The 25,428-nt window shown below is 43.1% G+C and overlaps 1 protein-coding gene across 2 annotated transcripts in view; it reads left to right on the top strand.

Moving 5' to 3' along the window:
- The window catches only part of Pde7b (phosphodiesterase 7B), a 309,660-nt gene that overhangs the window by 219,281 nt on the left and 64,951 nt on the right, over nt 1-25,428 (top strand). For both annotated transcript variants that reach the window (XM_036168952.1, XM_036168953.1), the window contains one exon: nt 9,621-9,704. In XM_036168952.1, the coding sequence (XP_036024845.1) occupies nt 9,621-9,704 (84 nt within the window). The remainder of the gene's footprint in view (nt 1-9,620; nt 9,705-25,428) is intronic.

The raw sequence follows: 25,428 nt of genomic DNA on the forward strand, positions 1-25,428 counted from the left end.
TTTCTTTGAAATCTCAGTAGTGCCCTCAGTGCAACCAAAATCAAGTGAGTGAGCTTCTCTCTCCAAACTAGGTCTCTCTAGCCTTGTCTTTTTCTGTGATTCACAGTCATCCACTGCACAAGACAGCAACTTAAGAGTCATCGTTGATGTCTCCCTCTCCCTCTGCCCTCCCATGTAGCTCCCTGTGGCATTGTGTCTGTTTATTTACTAACATCTCTAAAGTCGGCTCAGGCTCTCTAACAGCAATCTCTCTTCTCAGCTACCACCTTCTCTCACCTACCTCAGTCATCTCTTAGAGAGTCATCCCTCATCCCCTAGAGAGTCATCCCTCATCCCCTAGAGAGTCATCCCTCATCCCCTAGAGAGTCATCCCTCATCCCCTAGAGAGTCATCCCTCATCCCCTAGAGAGTCATCCCTCCCCTGCTTTCTCACCTGGTCTACTGCAGTCATCCCTAGAGAGTCATCCCTCCCCTGCTTTCTCACCTGGTCTACAGCAATCATCCCCTAGTGGGTCATCCCTCCTCTGGGAAGGTTGAAGTCCTTACATATTTCATAACATGCTATTGATCTCTTTTGTCCCACCAGCCAAAGCTGCAGTGCTGTGTTTCTGAATAGGGCTATCCTGCACTGTCCCCTCCAGGAGGCCAAGCTCCATAGGCTAAGGCCATTTGCAAGGTTTCTCACCACAACATCCACCTACCACAGCTATCAAGTACCATCAGCATCACTTACATTAAATAAGATTTATAACATGGAGGGCAAGAACTGACTCCTTTTTAAGAATTCTGTTTTTCTGTGGATGTCATAAGTGTTTAACTATGCAAAATACATGCCATATATACCTATCTAATAGACGCATTTATATGACTTTCCCTGATGCTTGCTCTCCTCCCTCATTCCCAATATTTCATTCACTGACTTCCTCTTTCTTACTCCTCTCTTTCATCTCTCTCCTTCCCTATAACTTCTCCCATATATAAATGTGTGTGTGCGTGTGTGTGTGTGTGTGTGTGCATGTGTGCGTGCGTGTGTGTGTGTGTGTGTGTGTGTGTGTGTGTGTGTGTGTACCAGAACGCTAACATGATCATCAGATAGAAAGGCATCTTTCTAGTGATTTCTGAAAGTATCGCTTCTGGTTTCAATTGTTTATCTGTATCCCCAGAAATCTTGTTTTCTGGAAACCTGGTATAAGATTCAAATTATACTTCCAGTCGCTGTTCTGATGCAAAGCCTGTGTTTACATTCGATATCAACACTTATTGTTACCAGACTTAAAAAGCAAATGATTTTCTTTTAATTCAGATGGAAACTGGTGGGAATTGTTTTCAACTGGAGTATTTGTGAGGTATTTATCTATATAATTTCATGAAGTTTCACAGTGCTTCTGAGAGAGGAACCTGAACCCAAACCTCCTGGAGCCACTGCTAGGTTCTCTCTGGAGGATACTGTATTTACTCCTTGACCTCATTCTCTTCTGGCCTGTCGATTATCAGAGAGCCAAGAAGCTAGCTTAGTACCTTTGTGTCTCTGCTTTCCCATCTACACTCTAACATTTGGTTTAATGTTTCACATGATCATTTAATGACACAAACCGAATTAGAAACCCCTCTAAGCCTGCTTCAGAACTGGCCGACTGAGTCTCAATTCTTAAAAGCAGAAAATTCTAGAGTAATCTTCTAAGTCACCCCTGGGCCAAGGGCCGCAGCACACATGCCAAGGAAAAGCACTGGGGACCACATTCTGGGTCCAGGGCACAGTTTTCATACTTACTTCTCTTAACCAGGTGGCCCAGCAGTGTAATGAAAATCTTAAAAGTCTTACCAAAAAAAATTTTTAAAAAAAACCCCATATTGAGGTGAAGCCGAAAGATCAGAGAAGCAGAACAGCCAGCCACTAACTTACCTCTCTACAAAATATTCAGCCTCAAGAGAGCGAGTTCCTGTTTCCTCACGCCTTATATACCTTTCTGTGTCCTGCCATATTACTTCCTGGAATTAAAAATGTGTGTCACCACTGCCTGGTTCTGTTTCTCTCATGTAGCCCAGTGTGGCCTTGAACTCACAGAGATCCATCTGGATCTCTGCCTCCCAAGTGATAGGATTAAAGGTGTGAGTGCCACCACTGTCTGGCCTCTATGTCTAATTTAGTGCCTGCCTTTGTCTTCTGCTACCCAGGTAAATTTTATTGGGGTACACAATATGTCACCACACAGCAGAGAGAGGAGCAATACAGATTTGGCAGATCAAGCCCAGATTATTACCCTGAACAGCATTCTGGGTAATCCTCATTGAGAATAGGGACACTGAGCTCCCAGGGCTGCCTGATCTAACATGACTTAGTCACTTACCAGCTCTAAGAGAGGTTGTTATGTAAAGTTGTCCTGACCGCTTCTCAGTCTCAGGGTACAGGGGGAGGGACCTCAGACTATCAGAAGAGCAATTTTTTGAGTACTTACTATATGCTAGGTATCATGTTGCTAGGTGCTGTGCTGAGCACTTTATATAGAGAACATCTACATTCAGCAGCAGGCTTGGCTTTGGAGAGATTCTGGAGGTAAAGGCATTGTCCCAGAAGTAACACACAGCTTATAACAGTGAGCTTTCTTATTTAAGGCAGACCATGGTGGCTTGGTCTCTGAATAACCTCAGGTTATTTTGCTCAACCCTTGGAAGAGACCTGTTCTATATGTTCTTTTAAGTTCTTTACCAGCTCATTGGAATTCTCCTTAGGCCTTCCCGCTGCTTCTGTTTCAATATCTTTTTTTATTAGACTCCTGAATCCCCGGTGATTGGAACTCTTTTTTGCCCCTCTTGTTTTCCTCTGAAACACTATCAAGCTGGAAAAAACAAGAGTAGCTCCTGTTGCTACTAGTCTGGTTGAAAATCTGCCTTACCTGCGCTGGCAGCTAAAGTCCTGCTGTTTCCATGCTGACTTTCCCAGCATTCAAGTCCCCAAATACAGATTTGTCACCAGGCGTTGAATAACCCTAAGCTAAGGTTGCAGAGTGCCTTGTTTGGTAATATAGTCCTTTTTCTTTTTCTGGAGCTGAAGATCGAACCCAGGGCCTTGCGCTTGCTAGGCAAGCGCTCTACCACTGAGCTAAATCCCCAACCCTGACCTTTATTTCATGCATGCAAGGAAGACTTTATTTTGCTTTCTGTCAAAAAGCTGGGTTTCTGGACAACTAACTTGAGTTTCTTTTGGCTACATAAATGTTTTTCAACAGTGACTCAGAAATGCACAGCTACTGAAACAGAGCAATCAATAAAGAAGGATGCTTCTACTTAGGCACTCTGATAGACAGTCCTCTGTGACCAGATACAGCCTGTCGTACTCAAGAAACTTGAAGGTGGAGCTGGGCATGAAAGCATGTGTCCATGACCCCGGTTGTTAAAAGACTGAGGCAGGAGCATTCTGAGTTTGAGGCTCTTGTGGACAACATAGTGAGTTCTAGGCCAACCTGAGATACATAATGAGACCCTATCCTAAAGAAGAGCGGAAAACCGAAACTCTCTGGGGAAAATGTGGGTCTAATCAGCCTCACCATTTAGACATGTAAGACAATAATACTCAGATAATGCTCTCTGCCTGTGTTATGTATACAGGCTGTTTATACTATCCCCCAAGTCTACGGGTGATTAAATCTTACAGCTGCCCCTCCCTTTGTTAAGGTGGTTAAGTATCAGTGGAGAACTCCCTCTTTTAACGAACTCTGAGAGTCAACAGCCCAGCAGTGAAGGCAATGCTGTGTGGAGAGAGCTCAGGTCTAGGACTCTGGTTCTCTCTGTCTTCATTTTACCGGAGACAGCAGAGACATGACTTTGTAACATGCACAGGATGCTCCAGGGAATGACTTCCTAACAGAGCACTGCTTTCTCCACCACATTTGGGTTGCTCTAGAATTTCATGGTTTTGATGCCACTACTGTCCCGTGCTCCTTGAAACCCGCATGCAGCAAGATCATCACCGCCATCTTCCTTCTCAGATGTACTAGGATCACAGCAGCTATTGCTCTGTCCCTTCCTTAGACCCCTCTGCTCACCCGAAACTGACCTTGGCACCACTTGATGGGGCAGGAGTCTGGTTCTTCTCATATGGCCCATGTTTCAGCCACTGTAAGTTGTCATCACTGTCCGGCTCCACCCTCCCTGACAGTTACATAAGAGGCCACATCGACGTCTGCTCCCTAGCACAGGCTTTTATTAAACAGACACCGTGTGAGAGGCCAAGTGGGCAAGAGGTCCATCCGGAGCCGGGTCCCCTGGGAGGGTCAGGGACTGTCTCTGGGTCTTGGCTCCCGGAATGACTCAGCTCAGCCCTCTGCCTGCGTCGGCAGCCTTCAGGACCAAGGACGACATGTTATGTTTTCAGCTCTGTAGGAGCAAAAGAGCAGCAGACCTTTCAAAATAAGAATTCCCTTGCTGTTTGCTTCCTTTTGGAACACAATGAGAACAGACTGAGGACATGACTCTGAGCTGTCAACGCTTCCTCCCGGCTTCCACCGCACCTTTCCTTTGCCAGGAAAAAAAATAAAATAAAGCTGCTGAAGTTAAACAAGGGCTTAATGAATAGTCAAAATAATTGTTTAGCTTGGATATAAGGCCCTAGGTAAACAGATGATTGCCCAGACCGGGGGCCAGGAAGAACAGCTCTACAAGGACACCACTTGTTCTGTCCTGAGGGCAAAAGCCCAGTGGCCTTGGCTTTCCTAAGGACTTCCTCACTCGGTTATTTCTCTTCTTACCAGCATGCTGAAGCAATTCACCATCAGAGGGGCTCTTGGAAGCGGGAAGAAAGAAAGATAACTTTCCATATAGATAACTATATGCTTAAGATGTCCATCTTCCTCTAATAGTAAGAAGGCCTGCGGTAGGGTGTGTCCAATTTGTTTTTATTCAAATTCATGTTGAAAACTTTCAAAGATACATGCTGCCTCCTGCCTTCCTGGTGTTTTCAACATGGCTTAATTGTCTCCAAAAGCAAGCCCTCTAAGGGCTGTCAATAGGAGCCCTCAGCGCCCCAGACTGTAACGGTAGCTGCACATGCTGTAAGCCTGAAGCTGACTCTGTGCTAAGGTCATTGTGGTCTCTCCTGTTGAAGCTTTCTATTCTGTTTTCTATTTAGATGTCTTCCATAGCAACTTGTTTGCTGTTGTCTCTTTCCCCAAAAGCGAGGGCTCACCAGGAAAATTCTGCTTAACTGAGAACTCAAATAAGTAAATCACAAACCCCATTGATTCTGCCAAGTGATTGTTCTAGTAATAGTTTTCCATTTCAAACTGGAAAGAAATAGATAACCTGTTGATCCAGAACAGATGTTAGTATCTTATTCCTACAGCCATCCTCACTGAAATGCTCTTTGAATAAACATCTCTTTGACTGAATCCTGTCAAGGTGATAGATCCCCCAGTATTCAGTCGGCAGGATTATGATGGCCATTTCCCTTATTCATCATCATGTAGGAATCACAGTATACAATAGACAAGGAAAGGCTAGTATTTAACAGTTTGTGTGGTTTTCAATGCAAATAATATAGGAAAGATGTCAAGAGCATGGACTCGGAGTCAGCTCTGAGTTTAAGCACAAATTCTTACTAACCTGTATTATTTGGACACATCAAATTTCCATTGGCTTTCATTTCCTCAGCCACAAAAATGTTATAATGACAATAACAATAATAATGAATAATAGTAATACCTACTTCAAATTGTTTAATTGATAATAATTGATAACATATATAAAATGCTCAGCAGGGCCTAAGTAGCCAATAAATGTTGGTCATATTACTTTCACATATCATAATGTCATCACAATAAATCTTATAAAGGGAGCAAAGTTCCTGTAATTCTGTAAGTTAAATGTTATAAAACTAAACTTCAGAGTGGTTACAGACTTACCTAGTGTACTTCACTATGACAGCACATTGGCCCTATCAGGACAGGGATCCCCTAATTCCTAGTGTGTCTCCCCTCTACTGACTCTGCTATGCAATGCTTTCTTTCATTTCACTAAATCTAAAGGCTTCCATGGTGAGGCATCTCTACACCTCACATCCATAGATTGGCAACAGAAATGAACCCTGTGCAAAGTTTTAAAACCAACATCACTATCACACAGAATATTTTTTTTCTCAGAAAATTCTGAGAAAAATGCTACCCTCATAACTACAGATTCAAAAGCAATTCTTTCAAGACTGAAAGAAAATACTAAGAGAGAAGTCAATTCAAATAGCTAGCCTCAAATCTCTGAGAAGAGCCCAAGGCATGACACCAGGTCAACAAAGCCACAAACCCAGACAGCTTCATAGAAACACCTACAGTCTCACCCATGATCTTAGTCATGACTGATATACAAGTTGTGGAGGAAAAGGGTTTATTTGGCTACACTTTTACCTCACTGGTCATCATTGAAGGAATTCATGATAGGAAATCAAACAGGGCAGCAACCTAGAGGGCAGGAGCTGATGCAGAGGTCATGGAGGGGTACTGCATAATGACTTCCTCCCCATGGCTTGTTCAGCCTGCTCTCTTATAGAACCCAGGACCATCAGCCCAGGGATGGCACTGCCTACCATGGTCTGGACCCTCCCCATTAACCACACATTAAGAAAATGCCGTCCAGTTGGATCTTATGGAGGCATTTTCTCAATTGAGGTTCCTTCCTTTCAGATAACTCTAGCTTGTGTGTCAAGCTGGCAGAAGACCAGCCAGCACACCTATGTATAGATTTTCTTTAATATTTTTTAATTAATATATAATTATGTCATTTTCCTCTTTCCATTTCCTGCCTCCGGCTCTTCCCATGCAGTTTGTCTTGTGCTATCTCAAGTTTTTTGTTTCTTTAACTGTTGTTTTACACACACACACACACACACACACACACACACACACACCTAAATATGTAAACACAACTTTCATAGTCCAGATAATGTTGCTTGTATGTATGATCTTAGATCTGATTTCTTGGAACTGGAGAACCAGTTCAGGGGTTCTTCCCTAGGGAAGACGATTTCTTCTGCTCTCAACATTCCTGTTTGTAGTTCTTTGTCTAGAGTTGAGGCCTGGTAAGGTTTCCCCCACTTCCATGTGCTAGCATATCTATTTGTGTTGTTCTTGTTCAGGTCTTGTTTAGGCTGCCATGTTGATGAGACTTCCTGGGTGTAGCTTCTCTGACATTTCCAGGAGATGAAACCTCACAGCAAGTTCTTGTTCCTCTGGTTCTTACAGTCTTCCCGCCCCTTCTTCCACTATGACCCCCAAGCCTTTCCCAAGTGCAGGAGTTGTAGTGTAGATTTATCAGTTGTGTTGGTCACCACGCGGTCACTTGTTCTCTGCATTTTGATGGGTTGTGGTTTAGATTTTTAATGCATGTGTGCCACTCATAATTACAAGCTATAAATTCATTTACATTAGCACTGGATGAGTTTTTGATGCACATGCTATTGTTTTCTGAAAGGCTGCTGCAAGTCCAAATTCCATAGTATAGGGGTCTGAGATCTGCTTGTCATTTCATTTTGAAAATGAAGTCTACAAACTGTTAGACATGGTGTTGAGGCAAGTCCTGCACATGAGTCAAAGAACCTAGACTTGACACTAGGTCTGCCCATTGCAAGAAGAAAGCACCATGAACTCAAGGAAAGCTGGTATGTTCTTCTGGGAGCTTGGGAGGGATCTGAGCCCTTACTGAGGCTCCAGGATGAAGGGTAGTGGTCTCTTAGCCTTTCTCCCTAGAGCCACTGTATTTTCACTTATATAATAGGGACTATATTAGTATTCCTCCTCTTTAGGATATGGTAAACATCCAATGAAAGATACATGACAAAAAATCCACCACTGTGGTTTTTGAGAAAGGTTTGTGAAATCAGAAGTGTTACAAAAGTAGGTGTTCAAGATAATACAAGATAGAAAAAAAAAAAAAACCTTTTACTTCTGAGTGGCTTTGGTTCAGCTATTGGCTGCATGTGTGTTTTGTCACAGAAGTATTGCTAAATAGGCCAGGCTACGTTGGAAGTCATATTTTAGTTAATTTTTCATCTTTTCCTTCATCCTTTGACTTCCCTTTATCTATTTTAAAAATTAACTTAACCCTTTCTAGTCCTTAAGTTGTAAGAATCCCCAACACCAAAGCACAGTGAAGTATCAGATCACACAAAGCAGGATTCCTAGGGCACCAACATGAAGTACAAAGCAGAGAATGTTCCAAGTGTGCACGCTTGCACGTTAGAGCCCCAGCTCCTGCCTGTAAGGGGATCTTTGCTTTGTCAGTAGCAAGGGTAGCAGTGGACAGAGTGCTCCCTCAGGTCTGGCTGACCTCAAAGATTAGACTGTCCCTCCTCTCTGTTCCCAGGCGGAGGCTCCTGTGACTCTAGGGAAAAGTGGCTTATGAGAGGTGCCCCATGTTCCTGGCACTGATGTGTCTAGAGCAGTGGTTCTCAAACTTCCTAATGCTGCGACCCTTTAACAGAGTTCCTCATGCTGTGGTGACCTCCAACCATAAAACTATTCCATTGCTACTGCATAACCATGATTTTGCCACTATTAGGAATCAATGTAAATATCTGTGTCTTCTGATGGCCTGGAGGGTTCGTGACCCACAGGTTGAGAACCATTGTTCTAGAACCTTCCCTGACTCAGTTCTTCCAGAAATCCATTCCTGATCATGCATTTCTACCTCTCCTTGGAGTCCACGTGATACGCAATGAGTGGCAGAGCGATCACTTAGTGTCTACCAAGGACCAGAAGGTACACAAAGTGTGATGGAGAAATGCAGACCACATCATATGCATGGCCCCTGCTCTGTGGGTGTCCTGAAGAGGGCAGGCCAGCAGCCACTGGCAAGTAACCAGAGTCATTTTAGACACTCAGACAGAGGCACTTGAAAGCAAGTCCTTCTCATTGGACAGGATGCCTGAAGCAGAGAAAAACATGCTTCCCAAGATAAATAACACAAGTAGTGAGTGTCCAAACTAGGTTTCTCCAAGGTCTGCTTTATTCTCAAGTCTTCTGTCTCCTCTCTACTTGCTCTCCTCCCTGGGTTGGGAAGGCAGGACATACACACCAAAAAGGGACATGAAGGCAGCCACTAGAAGAAGCTGAAAAGAGATATAAGCATTGGAAACGCTACAGACTGTCCTAAGAGCAAGAGCAGGTAGGAGTCTAAACTACTTGTCACTGAGCTGACAGGCTGTAATGATCACCAACGGCACAGCCTAGGGACGAAGAAGGTGGACACCATCAGAAAATAATGCACTGGGCCATTACACCCACTAAGGGAGGTATTACAACCAGAACACACCATCCATTCTCCAGGTTCAGCTACTCCTTGTCTCCAGCTCTGGGGAGCATAAGATGATGATGGAAACCATTGAAGTTCTCACTTCAGGGCAGGTAAATACAAGAGAGTGGTTGATCCCGTGTAGTCTTGGCAGATCCATTACGCTCCACAGTAATTAATCACCCATTCCCATCCAGCACACTCTTCAGCGGGGTGAAAAGGAGAGGATTTTCTCCTAATGTCCTGTGTTGGTTCCGCTGACATAACTGGTTAGGAGGATTTGCCGAGGAAAAGTGAATATCCTTGGCAACGGTTTCCAACATTTGTTTGGATTTTCTGTTTTCTAGGAGATGTACGACTAAGGGGTCAGACCGGGGTTCCTGCCGAACGCCGCGGCTCCTACCCATTCATTGACTTCCGTCTACTCAACAGTGAGTAACCAAGTGTACCTGGAAAGAAACAAATGTTTTCTTTAGGGGGGAGCAAAACCACCTCATTTCCCCCTCCCCCCATCCCCCTACCCCACCCCCCACCCCAGTGAACTTCAAAACCTTGCAAGGTCTGCCTTCCTTCCTCTCCCTCTGTCCCCTCAACTGGAACTCAAGCCTTTGTCTCTCAAGTTCCTCATGTGGGAAGGGACTCTGAGCACTACCCCAAGGCTCTCACATTAGCATTGAAAACAAGCAGTAGCTTGTAATGCCAGCATGAGGGAAGCAGAGACAGGAGGGTCTCTGGTCTTTGGAGACCAGCCTGGTTTACATAGTGACTTCCAGGACAACCAGGGCTGTGTAGAGAGACCTAGTCCCAGAGAGAGAGAGAGAGAGAGAGAGAGAGAGAGAGAGAGAGAGAGAGAAGGAGGAGGAGGACCAGGAGGAGGAGGAGGAGGAGGAGGAGGAGGAAGAAGAAGAAGAAGAAGAAGAAGAAGAAGAAGAAGAAGAAGAAGAAGAAGAAGAAGAAGAAGAAGAAAAGAAGGAAAAAAGAAAGTTAAAGAAAAAGAAAACACAAGATGTTCCTCCTAACAATTCTCTACCTGCAGGCAGGACTAAGGGAAGTGCTGTTTAGTTTTTTAAATTTCACAGGTAAATCCTAGGACACCCGCCCCCCCCCATCACTAACTCTCTCTTCTTATACTCCTGTTCTCCTGTGAACCCTATTTTTACATTCTTAACGACCCATCATTAAAGGGAAGTCTTTCCCATCCACACGGCTGCTTCCTTCCCACTTTTGTGATGCACTTGGTAGGGCATCATCTCCTTCCACTGTTACTTAATCTTACGTTCCTTAGGAAATTCAAACCCGTGACAGGCCGTGTCTCCAGATTTTATATCTTCTCTCATGGTGATCCTTCACCTCGGACTTGTGGTGGATGGAAGGAGCCGCCAATAATAGATTGCACAATTCACCCCAAGGATTTTGTTGTTTGGGCCTCACATCCCTGCCCATCTATAAATTTCAAAGTGCTGGATGGTATCCACAGGGTATTACTTTCCTCTGACATAAACAAGCTCCGCACAGGCGGTAATCTGATTTGCCTCAACCCCTGGAAATGACTAGGAAAATTTAGACTTTGCTATTTCTGACCCTAAGATCGGTGAAAGGCCAGTGGAAGAGGGACATGTTTGTGTTTCTCCTACCATCATTCAGGGCCTGTTTTTTCAGCTCTTCCAAGGTGTAGAGACAGAAAAACTTCTTCAAGACTAGAAGCAAATGCCCACCCCACCACCACCACTACCCCCGCCAACACTTTGTAAAACTCAACACTGTGCCACCTCTAGACAATGCAATATCAAATACAATGTGTGGGAGCTAGACCAATGCAGTGTTGAGCGCAGCCTGTGAAAACTAGACCAATGCAGCAATGAATGCAGCCTGTGGGAACTAGACCAATGCAGCATTGAATGCAGCCTATGGGAGCTAGACCAATGCAGTGTTGAGCGCAGCCTGTGGAAACTAGACCAATGCAGTGTTGAGCACCAGCCTGTGGGAGCTAGACCAATGCAATGTTGAGCGCAGCCTATGGGAGCTAGTCCAATGCAGCATTGAATGCAGCCTATGGGAGCTAGACCAATGCAGTGTTGAGCGCAGCCTGTGGGAGCTAGGCCAATGCAGCATTGAATGTATCCTGTGGGAGCTCAGGTGGTACCTCTGACCTCTCCTTATGATGCCATACAAGCTGTTCTAATTCCCCACATAAGCTACACTGTTGGCAGTCTCCTGGCTGTATAAATGTCTAGGTCACCAGGAGAGAGGTTCCACGAAGCAGGACATTATTCATCTATACCAGAACTCTCCCACTGAGTCCCGGGAAGAAAATTACTAAAAAGCCACTTTCCAACCGTAGATTGATGCTATTTCATGGTTTCTAATATAATCGAGGAACCAATGAGAAAACTGGGAATTAGTTCTTTATAAAGCCAAGGTTCTAAATGGTCCTTAATTCAACCCCAAGGCTCACAAACATCACTACTAAGTGTGACGGTCTTTGTGGTGGAGTATGGAGTAGTTAATTGTCTCTAACAAAGGTCTCTGCATGGGAAAAATAAATTTTTAAAAATCATTTGTTTTCCTTTTTAATCTGAGAAACATGTGTATTTGTGTGTGTGTATGTATGTGTGTGTATATGTGTTATGTATGTCTCTCTCTCTCTCTCTCTCTCTCTCTCTCTCTCTCTCTCTCTCTGTGTGTGTGTGTGTGTGTGTGTGTGTGTGTGTGTGTGTGTGTGTGTGTATAGACTGCAGATAGCCATCATTTCTATATACTGGTCGTATTTGAAGGATCATCTGTAAGTGGGTCTCCCTCTTACCCTCTGCAGGAGATCCTCAAGGGGCTTTCTGATGCCTGGGCCCTGTCTGATCTCCACCTCCATTTCCCTATACATGTTACTCAAAACTATCCACTCATCCAGTAAAAACATTGGCCACCCACCCTGCAATTCCCTTTCCATTCTCCTTAGGACTATGTTCTAGATAATTCTCTCACTACTTTCCCTTTTTACCTAATATACTTTAACAGTCCTAATCTTCCTTCACTGTACTAGGTTATTTGAGCGGCCTTAGTTTCCTAGATGTATAAGATATGTCCCTAACTAAACTACAAAGGTCCTAAACTCAACAGTTCTTTATAGTTACCAGCTACTCTGTAACTACAGAGTTAACTTACCAATGACATTAAGTACTCCTCTGACAAAAGGCTGCAGTACATAGCTGTAAATGTAAGCCATCACTGCCTTTACCCGAACAGCACAGAGTGCCTGAAGAACTGTGAGGTTTGTATTTATTCCTGATGCAATCCACCCCTCTCTACAATGCCTGCACAGTGGGAGTCGGAGCGTGAACCCCCTTACCATTGTTCAGATCCCTCTGCAGCTTCCTAACTCAGCAACCACAGCAGCTTGTCACCAGGTGGGGATAGGTATGTGGGCATCTCTGCAAAGCCCAGTCACATAAAGCATATTACGTGTATCACATCGCCACTCCTTTATAGAGTCTACCATCTACTTAACTGTCTTTCAACTCTTCACACCCTCCTTGAGGTTTGCCTGTATAATTAAAGATGTGTTTTCTGCCTAAAGAGAGGCATTTTAGAACTTCTTGGAAGTTTCTCCTAAAACTTTGATTGTACCCACCAATTGCGATTCTATGTAGTAACTGCCTAACTAGTTTGATGTATTCTTTTTCAATATATGCTTTATATGTATGTGTGTGTACATGTTTGTTCGTGTGCAAGCATGCGTGTGTGTGTGTGTGTGTGTGTGTGTGTGTGTGTGTGTGTGTGTAGACTGGAGGTCAGTGCTGGGTATCATTCTCAATTGCTCCCCACTCTTGTTTTTTTAGGTGGCATCTCTCATTTACATCCCTTGCCCCTGCCTCTCATGTACTGATTAGGCTGACTGGTCAATAAGCCCTGCGAATCCTCTGTCTCCGCCTCCTCAGTGTTGGAGTTACAGGCAGGCACTCCTATCCCTGGCTTTTTTTAGAGGTGTTGGAGATCATACTCAGGTCCTAGCACTTGGGAGGTGAAGACAGGCAGATCTCTGTGAGGTCAATGCCAGCCAGGTCTCGATAAGAAGTTCCAGGCCTGTGAGGACTGCATAGTGAGGACTGATTTCAAAAACATACCAAACAAATCAGGTTCTCACGCGGGTGTGACAAGTACTTTACTCTCTGGCCATTTCCTCAGTCCCTTGCAGTACGTATTTTGTGTCCATTTCTTTCAAGATAGACACAGCCCCACGGCCATTTTACTCAAATGAACATAGTTTTGCTTTCTCTCCCGAGACAGAATCTGATGTAAGGCATAAAAATAAATCATTTATAAATTTAAACTTTAAAACAAATTCAATGTAGGGGAAAAAAAACCGAATCACTAAAGCTCCTATTCCTAGTCTGCATTTCCACCACCTTTCTATTAAAATGCTTAATGGATCCCCCACGTAACCGCCATTCCCTACCCACAATGCTCCCGGCTGCTTCTCCTTTACCACCTACTTCAATGCCTGCCTTGAAACTCTGGCCTGTGCATAAGGGGGAAACATACACATTGAATAGGAAGGTCCACTGCACCTCCACGTTGTCCAACCTGTCACAGCAGATGGGGGACATCAGAATTAATACCTACAATAAGCTGTCTCTGTCCAAATGGTATTTGTGGATAAGACAGCAGAGGTGGTAAATGACAGCCAGTGTATCAAATCTGTCCCCTGCCTCCTTTTGGAAATAGAATCTTACTGGAATGCTGCCATGACCATTTCCTGATATGCCATCTAGGGCCTCCGCCATGCAAAATGTGCAGGGCAGCTACAGTGACGTCCACATGATCCACAAAGCCAAACTTACCTGCTGCTAAGGGCCCTCGATAGGAAGAAGTTACCACCCCCTGTTGTAGATACCTCTAAGCAGATTTAGAAGGGTTTTATGACTCCATGAACACTTTCAGTCCAGGCCACTGTCCTTTGTGTCGTCCTCTTCTTCCCACCTTCTAGAACCATCCTTTAAGAATGAAATTAACACTGATTGAATTTACACACAACAGAAGCACAAAAAGAAAAAAAAAAAAAAACTTCCTTATTGATCTAGGTATAAAAACTGTAATTATTCTTAATTACAATTAGAAACAATTATTCTTAATTACACACACATTTTTTCTGGGGAAAAAAAAATCCCCTTCCATGTTCATGGAGGAAGGTACTGTAAGAGCAGTACATGCTCTTAACCACTGAGCCGACTTACCAGCCCCAACACATCTTTTCTTTACGGCAGTCACTGTATTGTACCACGGTCCTATAGCCTACGTAACAAAACAGTTAAACACCTGATTTGTCTCTCATGCTCCTAATTTTCTTTCTTATTTTTCTTGGTCAGGCATCCTTAGTCATTACAGGAGTTTCCCTTTTAGTCTGTTCTGGTCTGAAGAATAAATTACAGACCAGTCAATTGTAAATGTCTGCCCACAAAAGAGTACTCAACACAATGCCACTCAAACATGACATATAAGATTAAGTGCAAGGGCTGAAGAGATGGCTCAGTGGATCAGAGCACTCTTCCAGAGAAGTGGATTTGATTCCCAGGACTCACCTGATAATGCATCACCAACCATCTGTGATCTAGTTCCAGGGGATCCCGCACCCTCTTCTGCAGGCACCAGGGACACAACTGGTGCACATGCATGCATGCATGCAGGCAGGCAAGCAGGCAAAATAAATCAATAAAATCAATTTAAAAAAAAAAGAAGTTAAGAAGTACAATATAGTGACTGCCATTAAGAACGAGTGTACCGGGGCTGGTAAGTTGCTCAGTAGTTAAAAGCATGTACTGCTCTTACAGAGGACCCAGCACCCATATCAGTAAGTTCACATTCACTTATAACTCCAACTCCAGGGGATCTGACACCATCTTCTGGCTTCCACAAGCACCTGTACTTGTGTGCACATACACACATACATGCACACATATACACATCCTTAAAATTAAAAATCTTTTTTAAAAAAATTGTTACATACTTGAAAATTACTGAGAGGATAAATTTAAAGTGTTCACAGCACAGAAAAGTCAGTTTGTAATGCAGATGTGAACTGGCCACATTTAGCCATTCCACAATCTATATTTAATTCAAAACATCATCTCGTACCACATGATACATTTTGTGGTACATTTGTATCACGATAAACATTTGCCAGTCATTGTCATCATAATGATTCATAATAATAATAGAGTATAATATTCCAGGAATAAAGATCTCAAACTCTTCCTCATAAGAGATCATCCAGATCAGTTGAAATACATGAGACAAAAGTATTTGTCAGGAGCCAATTTTGTTTCCTGTTTCCATTTCCACAAGTAGACGAGAAACATCTGTATGAGTTTCTAGAAGTTTCTCTGGGAAAGTAGCAGGAAATGGAGTCTCTTAGCACCATTGTGCGGGACTCGGGGCACATGGGTCTTTAAAAAGAGTTATCTTTACACCTAAACATGGAGGGGAGAACAGAGCAAGAGAAGGGGGAGCAATTATTTTTATGCCGGGGAAGAGCTAAGACAGAGAACTAACTGTAGGAGGGTTGGAGCAGAGGAAATGGAACAGCTCTATCATCCAATGCTGACGTCCTGTGGATGGATCTCATTCCCTAGCTCTGTTGAAGGGAAAACAGGAGAGACAAGTGTTGAGAAAATTCTGTGTTCAAAGACACCAACAGAGAGGGGAAAGTAGCCCAGGAATCACAATCTTCCGAGAGGAGGCGGCTCCTGGCTCCCATAGCTGCCCTTCCTCAGCTCTGTCTCCTGATTTAATATAATCAGTAGCCTGAGTAGATAATGACTAGGTTGCGATGTTCCCATGGCAACCATCTCAGAACAACACAATGTGATTTCCACACTCGCTCAGCAGAGGAAGTGACATGCAAAGAAAACATTCCCAGGGACTGGGGAACATTCGGGAACCCAAGGCTTCTACTTCAACCAGGGGACAGGCTGGGTGCTCCGAACCAGCCTAGCTCAGCAGCAGTAGGTTAATGGGTTGTCTGGCTTTTCCCGCCTTGTTAATTTGCTAATCTTCATCTTAAAATTTCTTCCACTGGATTTGCTTCTCCAGGCTGGGCCCTTTTGGCTGCACAGTCATGAGGTCATTTTAGTAGAGTTACAAAAGTAGATGCTTATTCTTTCCAAAGGAGAATCAAAATGTATGTACGTTTTATAAATTAACTATTTTATTTAAAAATTACCCAGAGACTTAACTGCTTCAAAACAAAACAACAACAAAAACTTGCTGGCTAATGCCCTGTAGTCATCCTTTCTTTGACCTATAAAATGCATTCACTGAAGGACTTTGGGCAAAGGCCACCAACCCTGTTAGAAACCATCTGATAGTGCCTAATATCCCCACCACCACCATTGTAAAGATGGAAAGGCAGCTTGCCTGCAAAGCTCATTGTCTAAGATAGAATTCCCAGCAGGTATTGACAGACTTGAAGTAATCTTGTCAAATGCCCTTCAGTGTCACCTATGAGAGCCACACAGGGCATGTAAAGACCCTGGAGTAGAATGTCACTCTACAAGCAGTCTTGCAGACAGGATGCACTCTCACCCCATGCCAGCTCACTACTCCCCAAGCAGAGAAGGAAGACCTCAGCTGGGACTCCTTGGGACTGACTTCTCACTCTTAGGAGTGCCAGGTGAACACTCCACAATTTCAAAGTTCAATATTGACCTTCCTCCAGAAGAAAGGCAGGGCTCTGTTTGTGGTTGTGGTACTTCCTGGCTCAGCTGGCTGGTGCTCCGGGATAGGCACTCAGGGCTTCTGGCCACACATTCCCCAGCTCTTCAGCTGCGGAAGTGCCAGACCAGGAGAAGGGTTAGCCACCAAAATGCCACTTCATGGTGGAAGCCAGAGCAGACAGGGCCCTGAATGTTTCGTTTCTTCCCCATCACTCTTTTTGTACTTTTTTTCCGAAGCATGGACCGAACCCAGGGCCTTGTGCTTGCTAGGCAAGTGCTCTACCACTGAGCTAAATCCCCAACCCCTACATCACTCTTCTATCAGTGGACATCAATGGAACAGCTCCTACAGTAGACAGCATGTCAGGGTGCAAAGATGAATGAGACAATACTGCCCTTGAGAAATTTACAGAAATATATGCAAATAAATGTTGACATTTATGATACCCATAATAATATATGGGCATGTAATAATAAGCATATATAATGTAGGATACATACCAATTCTATATGATTCAGATGTGTTACAGACTGAAGAACTCTGTCTTGGGACATCAAGAACTGAGGACAAGACAGTGAGCAGGGACTGAAGTAACAGAGAAGTAAAGAGAGGCTGTAGGCTGAGGCCAGTTTTTAATTGTCCTTATAGAATATGCTTCAAGATGTAAAACCAGGGAAGAGTCGCCACAGCTGAACTTGACTAGATAAAAGTGTTACTGAAAGTCAAGTTATTCAAGTAAGCTCAGAGCAGAGAAGTCAGGGGAAAAATATAATTCCAGACACCTAGATGTTTTAGAAAAACCATCTTCAAAATCAAATGTTTTTCACCCTCCTAAGCTAAGACTGAAAGTGTCCATCACCTCTTGTTAGCCTGGCTGATATCATTAAACCGGTTCACCTTTTTTTTTTTGTTTATCTGAGTGGAAGAAAATAGAAAATTGGATCTGGGAGCCCGATATTCCCTCAAAGTTATCATTCATTCATTTGACACACCAAACACCCACTGTATGCTGAAAATGATGAGCCCGTGGTATCCTGGACCACGTCAACAGCCATTAGCCTGAGATAGCTTTGATATGATGGGTGACTTTTGTATGATTGGTGGTTTCTGTCTCAGGCAGCAAGGACTGGGTGGGGTAATCAACAACAACAAAAATATATCCTTATAATTCTTCTTCAAATGACAACAGTTAGTGTTTCTGTCTGGAGATCTGAAGGCTAGAGATGAATCAGAGCTATTACTTTATGCTAAAAGAGCTAACCATCTTGTCGCCAAGGCAAGGGTACATTACATCAAGGGTCTTGCAAATAAATAGGTAACCTAATAACCTTTTTCTAAAATAGTCGGCATAAAAATAGAGTGTCCTAAGCAAGAGAGGGCAATAATGTGATCTTATGCTGAACCCTGAAACATATGGTCAAGTATGCACTGCTTTTAAATAAGATTGGTCTGCCATACAGACAGAGACTGAGATCACTGAGTAAGAAGAAAGGCTAAAGATGAACAATGAAAACATGTTGACTGGAGAGAAAGTGAACCTCTCGGAACATCAAAACAAGGAGTCTAAACTTGATTCATTAAGCAAAGAGGGTCACTAGAGAGTCTCAAGAAAAAGAGCTGTGCATGATCTCACAAGGGCCTCTGAAAAATGATTGACACCCGTATGTAGGAGAAACCGTGACTAAAGAGAAACGTAATCAGGTTACAGATGATGGTGCAGATGAAATAAAAGTATGAATGGGAGATGGTCCGTGGAAGCAGAAGTGTAACTTGAGGAGAGCGAGCAGTGGGAGAGCCAGGGGGTGGTTCCGGCCATCTTGAGTCTGGCAATGATAGTGCAGTAAGAAGCACTGGGGAGAGATGGTGAGCTTGGGAAGGACCAGTAGAGTTAGAAGGAAAGTCAAATGGATATGTCTGGAAGAGTGGTGGAAATAATGGACCACGATGAAGATGAGAAGCCTCCTTAAGAAATTCCACTAGGGGCTAGAGAGGGGCCTCAGTAGGTAGGAGCTCTTGCTCTATAAGCACGAGGTACTGAGTTTGAATGCCCTGGGCCCACATAAAGAGCTAGGCATGGCTGTGTACTCTGGCACTGTGGGGCGGAGAGGTGGTGAATCCTGAGAGCCTGCTGGCCAGCCAGCATAGTTCCCCCCAAAAAGCCTAGCAAGCTTCCAGTTTCCTGAGAGACCCTGTCCCAAGGCAGAGAATGGTAGAGGACACTCAAAGTCATTCTCTATCTTCCCCATGTGCAACCATGAGGGCACACACCCACATGCTTGTGAGCATACATCCCACACACCACATATACACACGTAGAATTTCCTGTACTTGGAAATCTTGATTCTTCATGAGCCATCTGGCAACAGCGTATATCACAAAATCAGTGATTAGTTCATTCAATGGCTACTCTACATTCATGATTTAGAAAAGCACTATAAAATCATTGGTGATATACCCACAAAGTAAGATTCACCAGCAGTCAGTCATCCCCTAGCTAGAAGCTATCTGGACACTCCAATTCCTGGACCTCACCCCTGCCGTGTCATAGGCTCAACACAGAATTGGCTGCTTACATCACACCCACCTCACCTGCTCATAGCACAGAGAGAGATAACAATTCTCATCACACCATATCTTGAGCAAAATGCTAACCCACTTGGAGTATTTCTGGTACAGTGGCCTCTTTGGATTCCGGAAACAGTGGGGTATAAAGGGAAAGAGGAATAAATTAGGTTTATTTTGACTGAAGTCACCTTATGAGTCATTGAGCTAGAATGGCTTATTTGTTCAATGAAATTAGATTCAACCTCCTACCCACAATAGGCAGAGCTTATCTCTTGTGACTTCATTAATAAACAAAATGAGGGATTATTTCCTCCCATTGCTTACCCACTCTTAAAGTTGTAGAAGATCTAAGAGATTTACCATGGCAGGTGGGTTCGTGGCTTTACTTCTTCCTTTCACAGGGATGCACTCCTTCCATGGTCTTCCTTAGTTTGTTCAACTGGAACTTTCAAAAACAGCTAAAAAAAAAAAAAAAAAAGAGTTGATTTTTGAAAAAATATGCATATGGCCCTTATTCTCCTATATAATTGGAAATGAAGACCATCCCTTTTTAAACAACAGTTTGTGTTGTCAAACAAAGATGTTGGAGTTAGACAATCAACAAGATCTTGTTTTCTTCCTAACTAGCAAATCAAATTGGTTTGGGGCTTCAGGATGGTTTATTACTTTTTTTCAAATTTTATTTTTTATACGGATATTTGTGTTTTAATTTTACGTATCAGCCATGGGTTCCCCTGTACTACCCCCTCCTGCCCCTGCCTTCTCCCCAGCCCCTCCCCCCCATTCCCATCTCCTCCAGGGCAAAGACTCCCCTGGGGATTCAGCTCAACCTGGTAGATTCAGTACAGGCAAGTCCAGACCCCTCCTTCCAGGCTGAGCAAAGTGTCCCCACATAAGCCCCAGGTTCCAAACAGCCAGCTCATGCACTGAGGACAGGTCCCGGTCCCACTGCCTGGGTGTCTCCCAAACAGTTCAAGCTATTCAATTGTCTCACTTATCCAGAAGGCCTGATCCAGTTGGGGGCTCCACAGCTTTTGGTTCATAATTCATGTGTTTCCATTAGTTTGGCTATTTGTCCCTGTGCTTTTTCCAATCTTGGTCTCAAAGACCTCAACATAAATCCAGTTACTCTGAACCTGATAGAAGAGAAAGTAGGAAAGTAGTCTTGAACACATTGGCATAGGAGATCACTTCCTAAATATAACACTAGTAGCACAGACACTGAGAGAAACAATCAATCAATAGGACCTCTTGAAACTGAGAAGCTTTTGTAGAGCAAAGGAGATGGTCAACAAGACAAAGCGACAGCCTACAGAATGGGAAAAGGTCTTCACCAACCCCACATCTGACAGAGGGCTGATATCCAGAATATATAAAGAACTCAAGAAATTAGACATCAAAATGCCCAACAATCCAATTAAGAAATGGGCTATAGAACTAAAAAGAGAATTCTCAACAGAGGAAGCTCAAATGGCTGAAAGACATTTAAGGAATTGCTCAACATCCCTAATTATCTGGGAAATGCAAATCAAAATGACTCTGAGATACCACCTTACACCTGTCAGAATGGCTAAGATCAAAAACACTGAAGACAGCTTATGCTGGAGAGGTTTATTACTTTTAACTAACCTTGGGAGGAAGCAATGGAATTACGAAGCAAAGTCCCAAGGGAAAGACAGCCTGGCCACTGCACCCAACAAATGCCACCACATCAGCTTAAGATGACGGGTACTTAATGTCTCCCACGGGATGCTGGATTCTTGATATGTATCATGCTTAGGCAAGGAACACTGGGTAATAGGTGCCTGGACCACTTACAAATACAGCATCTGGTGGCCACTAGAAATTAAAAATCCCTTTGCAACCCAACCGTGCCATCCCACCCAGAGTTCTAAGTTCATAGTGTTTCCTCTCTGCTGTCCTCCCTCTGCACACACTGCAAAGGAAACTCATAGAAAAACCAACCATGAGCTTTTCAAATCAGATCTAGGTTTAAATCTACTTATTTTGTGAGCTTAGAAAAGATGCTCAAACTGCCTAATGTAACCACATGTATGGATGGAGATTTTACATATATACATTTATATACATATGCATATATACATATGTATATATTAATGTCATTCTTACTGTCCTGAACAAAGGCACAAGGGAGATCAATGTGCCCAGCAGCTGTCTTCCTTCTTGTAGGTTCACCATAAATGCAGTTGAACTTCATTGGCAGAGTCCACCTTTCTCCAACCACATTTCAGAAGCCTCTACTTCCCCCTTGGAGTCCTGGCTCTGGCATCATGAGCTTGGAGAAGCCTACTTCAGTCCTCCAAAGGCCCTAGCCAGTTGTTCGCTCAGTGCTCACATTCTGTCTCTAAGAAGACATTGTCTCACTAGCGATAAACTCACGGGACCTGAGTGGCAGGTAGAGAGAGTGTAGCATATTTTGTCCTAAGGTAGTCCAAGCCTGGCTCTGGACCTTTCATTAGTTTTGGGGAGCCACTGATATGCCCCAATCATAGCATACACATAATACAGCCATAATGATGATGATAATAACCATAGCGAGCATGTTTGACATCCGCTGGTACTGCATATGGCCTCATGTGTTTTGTGAAGACTGGCTCATATAATAATCCCCACAAAACCCTTATGAAAGGAGTCACTGCCATTTAACACAGGGAAATTGAGACCCACAAAGACCAAGTAATTCACCCCTGTTCTCCAGTTTATAAGTCAGAATTCAAACCTCTAAGACAGAACTCCAGAGTGTGAGCGCTTAGCCATGGTGAAATAGAAAATTATTTATGGAGTTTAATTCTCAGAGACCATGTGTATATAGAGACTATTTCTTGTACATGGCATCTACACAAAAATTACTCCTTTTGAACAGTTTCAGATATTACAATTGTTTTACAATACATTTAGTTTGTTTCATTTTTGGATATTAAACGACTTCAATGCCTTTGAACCAATGCTTCTAGAACTTGCTGTAAAAACATGTAATTAAACATTGAAAGTGTTACAATTCGTAGCATTTCCATAGTGCTTCTCAATGTCCTGCTGCTCTGGCAGGAGGTATCACATGTTCATCTCCTCACTTGACCTGTGTTCTTTGGTAAGGAGGAGGAGCGTGTGGTGGTGATGACTGGAGACCCTTGTAAGCTGGTCCCTAAAGAAGACAGAAGTGGAATCACTCCTGTGACAAAAGAGAGTCAGATCTGTGTCTCCCACCAGTGGATTTCACTTTTCTCTGTGGGAGTTGGTTTTTTTCCTGTCAGAGGAGCTGACAGAGGCAGGTTCACAAATGTTTACAGTCTACTAAACAGAAGCTGATTGGAAAATGACATATTTGAAAAGATCTCACATATGTTTATAAAAATATGCCAACATTTGCACATGGCTCATTTCTTGGTGATTTTTACTTTCTTCTTTCTGTTTTCTCTTCCAGAAATACATATTCCTCTCATAATCAGAGAAAAATGAGATTGCATTTTTTCAGTTACTTATTTTATATTTATTTAAAATGAGGAGTGTTATCATAAAATACTGTAATAGGATCCTACACAAAGTTTTAAATTTAAGAAATAGAGATTGAGGAGAAAATAAGTATGACAAACACCTGGATTAATAGTGAAATTCATAAGACAATTTGATTAAAGTTCCCTAAATTCTAAATTTGGAGTTTGAAAAAATCCATAACCCCTTCTTCTAGACACATGAACAAGGGTGATTCTAATTTAGGGGGAAAATAGAATGAATCTTCTTATTTCACTTCATAGACTTCCAAATAATTCTCCAGGAATGTCTGAGTTGGGTGGGACCTGAATTTTCAGCAGAGTCAGCAAGCTGAACTACTAAATTATTCTCATCAATTTATTCACATCTAAAACAGTGGCCATTTTCATTTCATGATATTCATGATAATAAAATCATGGAAATTTCCTGTCTTAAAGGACAGGGTAAATTTTGAAAATTAGCACGTATAATAAGACTTTTTAAAAATATTCTTATTTTTCCCTTTTATTGAAAATAGCTTTTCTCTCACATAATGTATCCTGATTTTGACTCCTCCTCCTTCCTCTCTTCCTCGTTCCTTCCCATCTCCCCTCCCATCTGAACCATCCCACTCTCTGTCTCTCACTAGAAAACAGGCTTCTCAGGGATAATGATAAAATGAAGAGAAATGAAATAAAAGATAAAACAAAAACTAACACATCAGAATAGAACGAGACAGAAGGAAAGGGGTACAAGAAACGGATGTAGACACAGAGACCCACTTGTTTGCACACTCAGGAATCTCAAAAGCACTAAAATGGAAGCCATGATATATACACAAAGGAACTGTAGAGTATAAAGAGAATATATATTAAAAATGAGATAAAAAAAATTAAAGAAAGGAAAGGCCCTGACACTTATTATGAGTCAAGGAACTTCCAAAGATGCCTTTGAGTTCATTTCTGTTGGCCATCTACTGCTGAGCACGCTGCCTACCCTTAAGAATGTCTGTCTCTGCAGTGAGACTCCCTTGGAGAAAACCGAATTTCCATTTGCAAGTGGATAGCAACTGGAGACAGCTTCTGTGTTAGAGATGAGGCTGTGTGTCCATTTCCCTTTCAGTTCTAGAACCCCCTCTGGTGTAGCTCTGTGCCTGCCGCATCCGTCTCTGTGAGTTCACGTGTGCATCAGTCCTGTTGACTGAAAAGGCCTTGTTTCCGTGGTGTCCTCCATCCCCTCTGTTTCTTACACTCTTTCTGCCTCCTCTTCTGCAGGGTTCTGTGAGCCCTGAGGGGAGGGATCTGATGAAGACATCCCCATTTAGGGATGAATGTTGCAAGGTCTCATTCTCTGCATAATGTCTGGCTGTGGGTCTCTGTATTTGTTCCCATCTGCTGCTGGCTGCATGGGCCACTGATCTATGAGTACAGGAAAATACCATTAGGAGTCATTTTATTGCTAAATTTTCTTTTAGCATAGTAGTATTTGGTTTTACCCTAGGTCTCAGCGTTATGTAGTCTTAGGTTCTTGGTCACCTCAGCAGCGTGGGGTATGGGTTCTGTTTCAAAGAATAGGCCTTAAGTCAAATCAGATATTGGTTGGTTACTCCCATAAGCTTTGTGCCACCATTGCTGTAGCATTTCTTGCAGGCAGGACACCACTGTAGATCAATGTAGATCATTGTAGTTTTGTGGCTGCGTTGGTGTTTATGTTTCTCCTTTCATAGCAGAGCACCTTCTTGTACCACAGACACTTTCACAGAGGGGTGAAGGCTCTAGGTGGGCACCAGCTCAACTACTCCATGTTCAATGAGTTGTGTGGGTACTGTCTTCAGCAATGGGGCTTGGCTGTCGGTTAGTGGAGAGCAACCTAGTATTGACAACAGCTTGGGGTTGTTAGGGCCCCTTTGGGCAACCATTCAATGAGATGTAACCTGATCCCAGTACTGAAAGCTTCATTAGGTGGCAAGAGATATCTAGCTGGGGCTCTGTCTCCCCAATTATTTGGCATTTTCAATTAGATCACCATTATATATATATATAATGAAGCTTCTATTTTATTAGGTTTTCATACTACCTTTCAAATTGCTCTTAATTTTATCTGTCTCTCCCCATATTCTCTCCCTCTTCCCCCTCTGCCCTCCTGCTTCCCATTTGGTCCTCTAGTTCAAAACCCTCTGCAAGCATAACTATCTATTCTGTTTCCCCTGTCTAGGGGGAATCTCTCTGTCTCTCACTTAGTCCCTTGCTCTCTACCTAAACTCTGTGGCTCTGTGAATTGTAGCTTGGTCATCATGACTTAACAGCTAATATCTACATATAAGCAAATCCATACCATTTCTGGGTCTGGGTTACCTCACTCAGGATGAATTTTTTTTAGTTCCATTCATTTACC

The sequence above is a fragment of the Onychomys torridus genome, chromosome 19 (assembly GCF_903995425.1).
Source record: "Onychomys torridus chromosome 19, mOncTor1.1, whole genome shotgun sequence".
Taxonomy (NCBI): Eukaryota; Metazoa; Chordata; class Mammalia; order Rodentia; family Cricetidae; genus Onychomys; species Onychomys torridus.